Source organism: Pelecanus crispus, chromosome 3 (genome assembly GCF_030463565.1).
Source record: "Pelecanus crispus isolate bPelCri1 chromosome 3, bPelCri1.pri, whole genome shotgun sequence".
In the NCBI taxonomy this organism is placed as follows: domain Eukaryota; kingdom Metazoa; phylum Chordata; class Aves; order Pelecaniformes; family Pelecanidae; genus Pelecanus; species Pelecanus crispus.
The window spans coordinates 68,238,376-68,250,650 of NC_134645.1; the positions used below are offsets into that span (position 1 = coordinate 68,238,376).

The window sequence follows — 12,275 nt, forward strand, 5'->3', positions numbered from 1 at the left end:
TGCTATTTCTGTGTGGAACGCAGTTATTTGGCAGAGTCAAATGCTTTACATTAGGTTACAAATCACATCAGTTCTCTTTCTTCTTGCCAGTAAGCAGCAGATCTTGGCATTTTACGAGTTGGTTAAACTCTGCGACTGAAAATCAGTATCGTATCACTCAGAAGTGCAATATAAGGCTATCAGAATGAGCGTATGGGCCCAAGGTCCATGTAGGCCAGTCTGCGTTACCAGCACCAGCTCACAGTGCACTGCTAAGGGAGAGGGCAAGAACAGGCAACTATTCTATTCAGTGATTTGCCCCCCAAACAGCCCTGGCTCCCAGGAATTTTTGATCCAGGAGTATTCCAGATGTTCCAGACTCAGACACGCTGCCTTTGTAGTCAAATCATTCTTTTTCTGTTGGTTTATCCAGCTGTTCTTGAACCCATCCCCACTTTTGGTGTGCACACATCCTGGGGCAAGGAGTTCTATAACTTTTAACATTCCTTGTGCAGAGTCTCCCTTTTTATTTTCAATGCCCATCTTCTACTTCATTTTTATTCATTTTGCTTTGAAAAATCATTAATTTAGAAGTTCAGGACATTTTGACAGAATTTCAGCCTGAGGGAGAAAAATAACATGCGTGTGAAACATCACTGCATTTTTTTGATTCTTCTCTTGTGCTTACTTTTTAGCTGTACACCCCTAAAACACTGGCTATGCAAATTACGGATGCAAACCCTTCCAATTTATTGAGATTTTCACAACGTCTGACGGTTTTCTGTATGACTGGGCTTTCGAACAAGGGGATCTCTGGGTACCGTTTCCACTCTCGTCTTCTCCCGCCCGTTTCGGTTGTTACGGTCTTTGCTGCTATGGTCAAGTTTTAAAACGCAACCTTAGCACACTCGGGCTTTCAAGCCAAACGCCGGGCTTCTGCGAACCCAGTTCACGACTTTAAAACTCCGCGTGAGTTAGAAGTAGTAATAGCTCTTCCCTTGGGAGGAATTCCTCCCTTCCACATTTTTAAAGCGTCCGCGCTGCGAAGCGCCCGCCGACGGGCCGGAGGGGCGAGCGGCACCTCCAGCACGGGGCGGGGGGCGGCAGGTGGGTGCCGGACGCACGGCCGGAGGGACAGACGGAGGGACAGACGGAGGGGACAGCGGCTTCCCGCGGCGGGGCGCGGCCGGGGGTGCGCGGCGCCGGGCCGGGGCGGGCCGTGCCGCGGCGGGGGAGCGGAGCCGCGCGGGCGGGGGGCGCCGCCGGGGCGCTGCCGGCGGAAGGCGCTGGGTGCCAGCTGGGAGCGGGGCGCCGGTCCCGCCCCGGCGCTATCCGGCCGGCGGGGAAGCCCGCCCGGCAGCCGCAGCCCTCCGCCCCCCGCGGGCAGCGGCAGCCCCCCGCCCCGCCTCTGCCCCTCCTGCCGCGGAGCGTTTTTTTTTTTTTTTTTTTTTTTTTGGGGTGGGGGGCGCAGGACCCGGGGGGGGGGGGGGGGAGCGGGGGCAGCGCGTCCTTCCGTGGGGCAGAGTCAGCCGCTGCCGGCAGGTCAATTAGGGCCGGAGTGCCCCCCCCCCGCCGCTGCCCGTGCGTGTGTGTGTGTGCTGATTACAGTAATTTGGAGGGCGATGTTGCAACGGGGCAGAGTGTGCGGGGCGGCCCGAGCTGAACTTTATAACGCTCCTGCATGTCAGCCGCCCTCGGTACCGCGTCCGTAAGCGGGACAGCGGTAGCGGCGGCCGCCCTCGCCGCCTCCCTCCTGCCTCCGGGCCGCCCGGCCAGGAAGGGGAGTTATTTGGGATTACGGCGGCGGGCGGGATCCCAGCTCACAGCCTCAGCGCTGCCGCGCCGCGCCCGGGGTCTCGGCAGGGAGCGAGATGAGGGGCAAAGAGGAGAAGTCGTCGCTGAAAGGTGGGTTCAGCGCTCCGCCGGCGGGACACCCTGCCCTGGCAGCAGAGCTGCTCCCCGCGGGGGGACATTAACCCCGCTTGCATGCCGGGGGGGTGCCGGCGGGGTACAGCCGGGGCAGCGTTTGGCACGGAATAGGGCCAGGTGACTTGGCAAGGGCGGCGGAGCCCTTTGCAAAATTGATCGGTGCAAAGCCGGGGCCGGGGCGGTGCTGTGACCGGCCGGAGCGGGGGCAGCGGCGGGCACCGCTGGGGCTGCGCCGGGGGCGTTTGCGGGCAGCGTGGGGGGCCGCGGCGGAGCGGGGAGGGGGGAAGCGGGTTGCAGCCCGCGGCAGGTTGTGCAGAAGAGCGGGGGAGGCGGTGGCGGAGCCTGCCCGGGGGCCCGGAGAGGCTTGCCCCTGCGCGGGGCTGGCAGCAGTGCGGCGGGGAGGCAGCGCCGGCCGCCCGGCTGCCGGGCCCGGGGGGAGATGCCAGGGGAGCAGCGAGCGGGGGGCGGGAGCTGCGGTAACCCTCAAAACTGCGGGGCTCGAGTAGTTTTTAACAGCAGCCCTCTGAAAGCAGTCCAGAAGGGGCAGAGGAAACTGGCTGCTCCGATCCCAATCTATCAAGTTTTGGGTTTTTTTCGGTTGTTTAGTTTTTTGTCTTTGGTGTGGGTTGTGGGTTTTTTGTCACCGCTTCCACTAATGAGAGTGGCAGTTTTTGCAACAAGTGGGAGAAGCTAGAGTCCCGCCAGCTGCAGCCAGCTTTTCCTGGCTTCTCCCGTCGCCCCTTCCTGCCCTGGCGCCGTCTCCCTCGCACTCCCCCGCACCTTGGCGGCGGGGCCGGGCAGGGCCCCCCCTCCGCTCCGGGAAGGACACGGGCGGCTCGGTGCAGAGACCAGCGGAGCCGGCGAACATCCCTCTTTGCTCTCTTTGTAAAGCCTTTGCAGCGCTTTGGAGTACCTGTGCCCACCTCGCAGGGGTTCTCTCTCTACTCCAAGTCATCCGTCTCGCTGCTCAGGCTGAGCTGCAGCCTTTGACGGCTGCTGTGCTGGGGTGCTTGCCATCCTCCCCCCACCCCCCCCGCCGAGGTAGACGATGCAGGAGGCTGCCAAGGGATGCCGCCCAGCGGCCGGCTGCGCTTGCGGGGGGAGGCGGCAGCAGCGGGCGTAGATTAAAAAAAAAAAAAAAAAAAAAAAAGGAAAAAAAAAGAGGGGGAAAAAAAAAAGGGCTCCAGGCGGGGGGAGGACGGGGGCACGTTGCAGCTGGAGCCGCTGGCCCCGGCCCAGCGCCCTTCGCTCAGCCAGCAAGGCGAAATGCGCGCATGAATAACGCCCCGTCGGGTGGAAAGTTCCACCCGTGCAGGAGCCCGGCACCCCCCGGCCGCGCCTGCCCGCTGCCAGGGCTGCAAGCGGGGATGCGACCCGGGGAGCAGGATTAGGGGGAAGCCGTGATACCCTTCGCCCTCCCTGCCTGCGACCCCCACCCCCGGGGGGGGAGGGTGTCCCCGGCAGCATCGTTTCACCTTGGGCTTCGTGCGTGCACCAGGGCTCCGGACGCGCCCCCGGTGCGCCCGCAAGGAAGGGACTGAGCAATTAAGTCCCGGGTACACGGTGTTCTCAAATGACCGTGTACAGTGGAAACAAAAACCGCGGAGCGGGGCTGTTTTTTGGGGTTTTTCCTCTTTTGCACTTGTCCAGTCCTCGGTCATCTGCCCACCTTTTCTAGAAGCAGATCTCTGCTCTCTCCTCCAAGTTCAGAGGACTGGGATTTTTTTTTTCCCCTTGTTTCCCTTTTTGGCGTTAAAAAAAGACTTTTTTTTTTTTTTTTTTTTTCCTTTTCCCTTTCAGTAATGTCCCAGCCGGGATCAGGGCAGTGCACAGAAGGGACATTTGTTTGTTTTATTGAAAACCGGGCAGGAAATCTTGTTCTCCTGAGTCACTGCGGCTCTTTCAAGGAAACGTCAGCGACCCTTATCGCCGCTCACCCGGGGCGGCTGGGCCCGGGAGCGGACGCGGGCTGCGGCGGGGAGGGGGGGGACACATTTTAGGAAGAGGTGCTCGTCCAGGACAGAAGCAGATTTCAACTTTCTATAACCGCAAAAAAAAAAAAAGAAAAAAGAAAAAAAAGGCCGGGGGTAGAGAGAGACGGGGCTAAGGGAGTTTGCTGTGGGGGAAAAAAAAATACAAACCAAGAAACAGGGATTTGATGCGTTTGCTGATGGATGCTCTGCACGGTGGGGATGCTGTGGGGGGCAGCCCCGGGGGATGCGCGCAAGGTAGGGTGGTGGCAACGGCGGCGACGCTCGGGCCCCCCCCCTCGACGTCCTCGGAGGTGGCCGTGGCCACCTCCGAGGACGTCGAGGGGGGGGGCCCGAGCGTCGCCGCCCCGCCCCGGTCCCGCCCATCACCGCCGCCACTTAAGCGCCGTCGGGTCCTTCGCCGAGGCAGTGCGGTGCTGGGAGCTGGTGGTATCGTACGCTCGTTATTTATTCCCCCCCTTTCCCCTCCACCTCGCTCTGAAATGACCGTGAAAGCAGCCGAGGCGTCTGGTCCTACCTTGACCTACTCGAAGATGAGGGGGATGGTGGCCATCCTCATCGGTGAGCGGCGGGGGGCTTCTCCGAGGATGCTCGCGAGGGGCTGTGATTTTTCTCGCAGGATGGCGTAACGATTTTATTTCTCCTTTCCCTGTCCTTTTACTCTATAGCTTTCATGAAGCAGAGAAGGATGGGGCTAAACGACTTCATTCAGAAGATCGCCACCAACTCCTACGCATGCAAGCAGTAAGTATCAGAAATTTCGGCCGGATTTCAGTCACAAATATCCCTATGTATTGCGAGATCTAGTTAAAAAAAAAAAAGGGTTTGTTTACTGTAATACCTCTGGCATGACTGTTACGGAAGAGTTAATTTATCTTCTTGAGGTATTACTCACTTGGCAACAAATCTTCCTGAGCTGGGTTTGGGAGAAATCAGTTGGATGGGATTTCTAGAGCCCCATCCCTATTTTGAACTGTACTTACGGTATAAGTACATTTCTTTTTATGCCGGAATTTACTTTCTCTAGATTAATTCTACTCCTTAAGTCGATTAGATTGTTTCAGTTGCCTTCTGTAATAGCCTAAACCAAAACTCGTCTTTCATGATGCGTGCTTGCCCTCTGGTGGAAAGATCTACCTGATGCTTCTGGTAACTCTTCTAATCATGCACGCTCTTATCCTTGCAGCCCTGAAGTTCAGTCTATCTTGAAAATCTCCCAGCCTCAAGAGCCTGAACTTATGAATGCGAATCCTTCTCCTCCGGTAAGTAGATCTTACTCAGTGAAGCATTTTTAGAACATCAAATCAGCCGGTAACAGAAGCGTAGCAAAATTAGCATCGTGAGTGTTACTGTAGTTCAGCTCATAGCACACTGATGTAACTGGGAAAAAGAGCTATCAAGTTAGACTGAAACTTTTTCCCGACATGAAGAAAAAAAATAAAAATAAGCTTTATTGGTTGTTTCTTTATTATTGAATGTGGCTAAGACCTCAACAAAAACTTTTAAGTAAACTATGTCTGTTATACTCTTTGTAGGCAGAACCTAATAGTTTTAAGATATCTGGCAGAGGTCAAGATTACATTTTTAGTGATAAGAAGAGCACTAATATTCACTTTCAAGGTCACTTTATATTTTAAAAAAAGAGACATTGTTGAGGCTCTCACTACCAAGCTGTTTTAATAAATGTGGTTTCTGTCTGTTTATTTTTCTAGCCCAGTCCTTCACAGCAGATCAATCTTGGTCCATCATCCAACCCACATGCCAAACCATCAGACTTTCATTTCTTAAAAGTGATTGGAAAAGGCAGTTTTGGGAAGGTAAATCTAATTTCTTTGTGCTGTAATTTATTTACTCTCCAGCTCTTGTATGTAAATGCCTGAGGGTCGGGTTTGTACTGGCTTTGGTAAATGGTGGTCATTGAAACCAGACCTGAGCATGCCCTGCTGCCCAGCGCCTGGCTCCCTGCGTAGCTGCGGGGAGAGGGTGCAGGGTGCTGCCTTTGCAAGACTCATAAAAGAACAAGGGAGTGAGGAGGCAGTGGTGCTGGGAAGAATATATACTCCGCTTTTGGAGGGGAAGGGAACTGGACATAAAAACTTTGGGCTAGATTTATCTGCCAGAGTGGTAGTAACGTTAGGCATTTCCAGCAAAGGGCTTGCACATTGAACTAGAGGGATGTAGCAGTGCTCAGCAGTTAACATAAAGGCTTGTTTCCAGTTGTGTTTACAAGTTGTTCTGTATTTTACTATCGCTCAGTTCTGGGATTTTAACCTCTTTCAGGTTCTCCTTGCACGGCATAAGGCAGAAGAGCAGTTCTATGCTGTTAAAGTCCTGCAGAAAAAAGCAATCCTGAAGAAGAAGGAGGTAAGCTGCTTCATGATTCCATTGCAATGTCCATCAAATATATTTTTACTGCTATTACTAAGCAAGTGTACTAAACATTGATGATTTCTTATGTTTTCAGGAGAAGCACATTATGTCAGAGCGCAATGTCCTGCTGAAAAATGTGAAACACCCCTTCCTGGTTGGGCTTCACTTTTCCTTCCAAACTGCAGACAAATTGTATTTTGTCCTAGACTACATCAATGGTGGAGAGGTAAGCAGTAAGAAAATGAAATAGTGTTTCCTATCATGTGCACGGTGGTAGGGTAGACTTTTTCACCCTTCCTTTTAAATAAAAAAGAATTGCAAGGGGAAAAGTCATGGGGGAAAAATTACTAGATTGAATGTTTCCAGCCTGCCAAGTTTTGAACTACCAAAGGATCGTTAGGCCATTTCCTGCTATTGTTCTCCCTTGCTGTATTCGTTGAGTCTAATTAAGTGCATTGTTAACAGGCTTTGGCGCCACTTACACAACTTTGTTCTCTCTGTCTCCTGTAGTTGTTCTACCATCTCCAGAGGGAGCGTTGCTTCCTGGAGCCGAGAGCCCGATTTTATGCTGCTGAAATTGCCAGTGCACTGGGCTACCTGCACTCCCTGAACATTGTTTATCGGTAAGCAACGTTGTTCAGTTTGTCAGACTAAAAAAAACACATGCTTTGTTGAATAAGCATGGAAAAGTTGATCTCAATATGAGCTCAGAATTGCTTTTAATATTTTTTCATGACTTAGTGAAGTTCTGTAAAAATTGCGCCTAAAATATTCTCACTGTAGCTCCCCTAACAAATGCTTGTCTTCTTTCATCTCTTCCTACAGTGACTTGAAGCCGGAGAATATCCTGCTCGATTCGCAGGGGCACATTGTCTTGACTGACTTTGGACTCTGCAAAGAAAACATTGAGCACAATGGCACGACCTCCACCTTCTGCGGCACACCAGAGGTACGGCCAGCCCTCAGCCCGCCACTCGCAGAGCGGCAGCAAGTGCTGTCCTCGTCGGTGAAAACTGACATCTCCCATGTATATTTACAGCTGGTTAGACAAGCAGGGTGTATTACGGGTCTTGTAATATCAGGCTGCCAGTGAGGACGTGTAGAACATGTAGAGCTTGTTGAGCCGGAGAGAACAGCTCTCGAGCCATCTCCTTGTTTATAAAGAGCTTGTAGCTTTCTGGTAGCTTGCATGTTACTGGGATTCAGTTAGCTGCTTTCATTCAAGAATGGGGAGGCTTTCCTAATTATAAAGATCCCTTTGGCTAATGCATCTCTCTTCTTTCTCTTACACAGTATCTTGCTCCTGAAGTTCTTCATAAGCAGCCCTATGACCGTACCGTGGACTGGTGGTGCCTTGGAGCAGTCCTGTATGAGATGCTTTATGGCCTGGTAAGCAACGAATCTTTTGTGACAGATCAAACTAGCTTATTCGTCCATTCCCTGCAAGAAACCCCGTGCCCACCCGTCAGCCTCATTAACCTGGGTCTCTCCTTTCCTGTTCCCACAGCCACCCTTCTACAGCAGGAACACGGCAGAAATGTACGACAACATCTTGAACAAACCCTTGCAGCTGAAGCCAAATATTACCAACTCAGCTAGACATCTCCTGGAAGGCCTCTTGCAGAAGGATAGGACAAAGAGGCTTGGTGCCAAGGAGGACTTTGTAAGTGCAAACCGGCCAGTGCCTGTAGGCAGCACAGGAGGATGACTAGGCCATACTGCTTACATTAGCTTGGGTCTGAATTAATCTATTTTTCTCTCTGTAACAGATGGAGATTAAGAATCACATCTTCTTCTCTCCAATTAACTGGGATGATCTCATTAATAAGAAGATTACACCCCCTTTTAACCCAAATGTGGTATGTATCACCTCTAATTATAGAATGTATGGAGAGTGTCTTTTCCCCCCTTGTCTTCGTGGGGTGCCTGGGAGCTGGGGGAGTTGGCTGGATGGCTGTGTTTGGGGAACACAGCTTCTCCTTCCCTTGTGGCTGTCCAGGCAAGGTTAAAAATAAGCAGTAGCTGGCTTTTTGCTGATGGACAGTCTAAATTTAGCTGGGTTTTTTGGCCTCTCACAAATGCTTCATTTGCATGGCTGTTTTGAAATAATCCCCAGCATCCCCATTTTACCAAAGGGGAAGGTAAGGTGTAGAATAGAAAGCAAGTAGCTTCCCAAGGGCAGAGTTACATTTGGCTTGTCAGATACTAACATCTAAAGAGAAGGACTTGTTTGTAGAGGTTGTTCTCTTTCACTTTCTGAGCATTTTATAGACTAAATCTAATAACTAGCTCAGAGATCAAAGTCCTCCCCTGCAAACTGCTGCATGGCAGAGTGGCATGTTTGTATTTAGCTTTTGTTGCATGAGCTTAGTTGGAGGGTAGCATATTAAACTGAATCATCTTGGCTTTAGCAAGAAAATATGCAGCAGGATAAAAAAAAAAATGTCAAACTAAAACTGGCAAAGGCTGTTAAACAGCGGGCCCAAGGTGATAACACTGTGAGTCTCCACACAAGGGTGCTTGTCCCCATTTTGAATTAAACTGCACACTCACAAAACATTTGGGTCTAAATGTTGCATCTTTCCTTTTCTGCCCTTTCCACAGAGTGGCCCCAGTGACCTGCGACACTTCGATCCAGAGTTTACAGATGAGCCAGTCCCCAACTCCATCGGCCAGTCCCCAGACAGCATCCTCATCACCGCCAGCGTCAAAGAAGCCGCTGAGGCTTTTTTGGGCTTCTCATATGCCCCACCCGTGGACTCTTTCTTGTGAACATTTTTCTTTCTTATGTTTTTAATAATAATAACTGTTATTTTTATTTTTGTTTGGCCTTCTGGTGGAACTGCCAGTTGACCAGTCATCTTGAAAGAGAATTTGCACATTTCCACCATGGCAGCTTTGCAGCCTTAATTTCAACTACCCTGTTTGTTGGAAGCTTTTTTGAAGAGCACATCACTCTCTAAATGAGCTTTACAGGCTTTTCATTTCCATTCGTTCTTCCCCCAAAGTGGTGCTGTCTCCTTGGGAAAGAAAAACAAGAGTGACTGCTGCCATAGACTGCTATGGCAGATCGTAGGAGTAAGAACAAGATGTTTTGAAAACGTGCTCTGAAAAGCCTTGCCTGAAGATCTTTCTGAACGTGATAAGGATTTTATGAAATGTGCCTTTTTCTGATGAGATCTTGTGAGCTCCAAAGCTTTCCCTGTTGCAGAGTGTGTTTCTCAGTTCATTTATGTGGGTTTACTATGTGAACAAATGGTATGCGTGTGGTCTGCGTACTACAGATGGACTTAGTTTAAAGCATCAATGTGACACTTGCAGGATACCACAATGTGGGGCATTGTTTGTTTCTTCCATATTTGGAAGATAAATTAAGTGTAATTTTGAAATTTCTTTTGTAGATCTATACAGTCAACTAAAATTATTGAAATGGGCTCACAATTACTTGTATCCAAATGCTTGAAGAAAGCATTGCTGCTATGAAAAAAGATTTCTATTTTTAGAATGGGTTTTTATGGACCAAAATGCCCCAGCTGCAGTTGGTCAAAGCTGTTGGTTTCTTTTTTTCTTTTTTTTTTTTCTTTTTTAGTTTAAAAGATGTCATCTGTAAAATGGGCATTATTTATGGTTTTGGGGGTTTTTCATTCCTGATTGTATGTACTGTAAAAAAGATCTGTACATTCAGTTGTAACTCTAGATGTATATTTAAACTTACAGACTTAATTGTAATGTATACCATTGTTGTAATGTAATATAATTAACATGGTTATACGTATCATATTTTTTTTTGTGACCAAACCCATTGGTTTGCAGTAAAATCCTGAAAAATACTTCTATAAACGCTGTCATTTTTGATTTTAAAACAAAGGTTTTCTCCCTGAAAAATTTTAGCCAGCTTTTAAAATAAAATTTTCTTAGGTTTGCATGGCAGGGTTTCGGTAGGGGGGGTGGGCTACAGGGGTGGCTTGTGTGAGAAGCTGCTAGAAGCTTCCCCCATGTCTGACAAAGCCAATGCCAGCTGGCTCCAAGACAGACCCGCCGCTGGCCAAGGCCGAGCCAGTCAGCAACAGTGGTAGTGCTTCTGGGATAACATATTTAAGAAGGGGGAAAAAAAAACCCGCTGGGACACAAACTGCAGCTGGAGTGAGGAGTGAGAATATGTGAGAGGAACGACTCTGCAGACACCCAGGAGGGCAGGAGGTGCTCCAGGCGCCGGAGCAGAGATTCCCCTGCAGCCCCTGGTGCAGCCCATGGTGAGGCAGCTGTGCCCCTGCAGCCCATGGAGGTCCATGGTGGAGCAGATATCCACCTGCAGCCCGGGGAGGACCCCACGCCAGAGCAGGTGGATGTGCCTGAAGGAGGCTGTGACCCCGTGGGAAGCCCGTGCTGGAGCAGGCTCCTGGCAGGACCCATGGAGAGAGAGGAGCCCAGGCTGGAGCAGGTTTGCTGGCAGGACTTGTGACCCCGTGGGGGACCCACGCTGGAGCAGTCTGCTCCTGAAGGGCTGCACCCCGTGGAAGGGACCCATGCTGGAGCAGTTCATGAAGAACTGCAGCCTGTGGGAAGCACCCACATTGGAGCAGTTCATGGAGGACTGTCTCCCGTGGGAGGGACCCCATGCTCGCACAGGGGAAGAGCGTGAGGAGTCCTCCCCCTGAGGACGAAGACAACGCGTGATGAACTGACCGCAACCCCCATTCCCCATCTCCCTGCGCTGCTTGGGAGTACGAGGTAGAGAAAATCAGGAGTGAAGTTGAGCCCAGGAAGAAGGGAGGGGTGGGGGGAAAGTGTTTTAAGGTTTGGTTTTATTTCTCATTACCCTACACATGTTCTCACTCCTCTCTCCTACTCAGTTTTGACTGGTAATAAACTGATTTTCCCAAAGTCAAGTCTGTTTTGCGTATGATGGTAATTGCTGAGTGATCTCCCTGTCCTTATCTCGACACACGAGCTTTTTCGTTATATTTTCTCTCCCCTGTCTAGTTGAGAAGGGGAGTGATAGAGCGGTTTTGGTGGGCACTTTGCATCCAGCCAGGGTCAAACCACCATATTAAGAACTATTCTGAGCTGCCAATCAGCTACGATATCTGTGTAATTTTGCTTAGGTGCATGATGGTTATTCCGTCAAACTGCACCCATACAAGTCTTACCATGGATACACCCTGGCAAAATATTTGGTCTTTCAAATGTGGCTGTTCAAGTGGGTGTGTATCTGTGGGTGCTCTTATGTGGTACAAATGTTCACACTTCCTCTAAATGAGTGTCTCTACCTCTAGCAAAGTGAAGGTACTGCTCTCTGGTGTGGACAAAGCATACCTACACTTGAAGAATTAAGTCCTTAGGTCAGTTGCATAACAAAGACTTGAGCTGTTTTAGCACTATGCTGCAGGCAAATGCTGAAAGCCGGTTGGTGTAAGCCTGATAGAAACTCCCAGCCTGGCAGTCCATCCTGGAGCATCAAACGTTGCTGCTGTAGTGTGGGGTGGTGTAATGCACCCTGAGTTTACCAGTGTGCCAAAATCTGTATTGGGGAGGCAGGTTTCACCAACTGATCATATGCTTACTTGGATGGGGTAAACCAGACTATTCATCTAAACCAGAGCTGTTAAATACAGGTTTTTATTACCGAGTACTACTGGGTGGCCTCCAAGAGGGACTTTCAGCCAACAATTAAGATAACCACTTCTTCTGGGGTGATCCCATTCAATTTCTTCTGCACAGTGATGGATGGCTTCCTTCTATGAGGGACTGAGTGTCTGCACCTTATTTACAGCTCCCATTATCCACTGGTTACTGCAGCTGGTGGTCTTAGCTATTCGGAATATCAAAATGAGCAGTTGCTGAGAAAAACCTGGACAGAGTCAACCGTTGCTCGGGCCACTGTGATAACAGCAGTGTAAGCAAAGCTCTCATGGGGTCATACTTCTGTTCATTATATTTCTGACATAAAGGCATGCAGTAACTTTCCATCTTTTATTATCCGTTGGATGTAGGAACAAAAAAACT

General features: G+C 50.2%; 1 protein-coding gene across 3 annotated transcripts in view; it reads left to right on the forward strand.

The window, feature by feature from the left end:
• Nucleotides 1-10,093, forward strand: part of SGK1 (serum/glucocorticoid regulated kinase 1) — an 80,322-nt gene extending 70,229 nt beyond the window's left edge. Inside the window, exons 1-12 of one of the 3 annotated variants that reach the window (XM_009480852.2) lie at nt 4,332-4,460; nt 4,568-4,643; nt 5,086-5,161; nt 5,612-5,716; nt 6,180-6,263; nt 6,364-6,495; nt 6,780-6,892; nt 7,095-7,218; nt 7,563-7,658; nt 7,777-7,932; nt 8,039-8,128; nt 8,874-10,093. In XM_009480852.2, the coding sequence (XP_009479127.1) occupies nt 4,382-4,460; nt 4,568-4,643; nt 5,086-5,161; nt 5,612-5,716; nt 6,180-6,263; nt 6,364-6,495; nt 6,780-6,892; nt 7,095-7,218; nt 7,563-7,658; nt 7,777-7,932; nt 8,039-8,128; nt 8,874-9,041 (1,299 nt within the window). In that variant the 5' untranslated portion in view covers nt 4,332-4,381 and the 3' untranslated portion in view covers nt 9,042-10,093. Of the gene's footprint in view, nt 1-4,331; nt 4,461-4,567; nt 4,644-5,085; nt 5,162-5,611; nt 5,717-6,179; nt 6,264-6,363; nt 6,496-6,779; nt 6,893-7,094; nt 7,219-7,562; nt 7,659-7,776; nt 7,933-8,038; nt 8,129-8,873 lie in introns of those variants that run through there. The other 2 variants (XM_075708454.1, XM_009480854.2) reach the window with 2 other exon arrangements.
• The last annotated feature ends 2,182 nt before the right edge of the window (nt 10,094-12,275 follow it).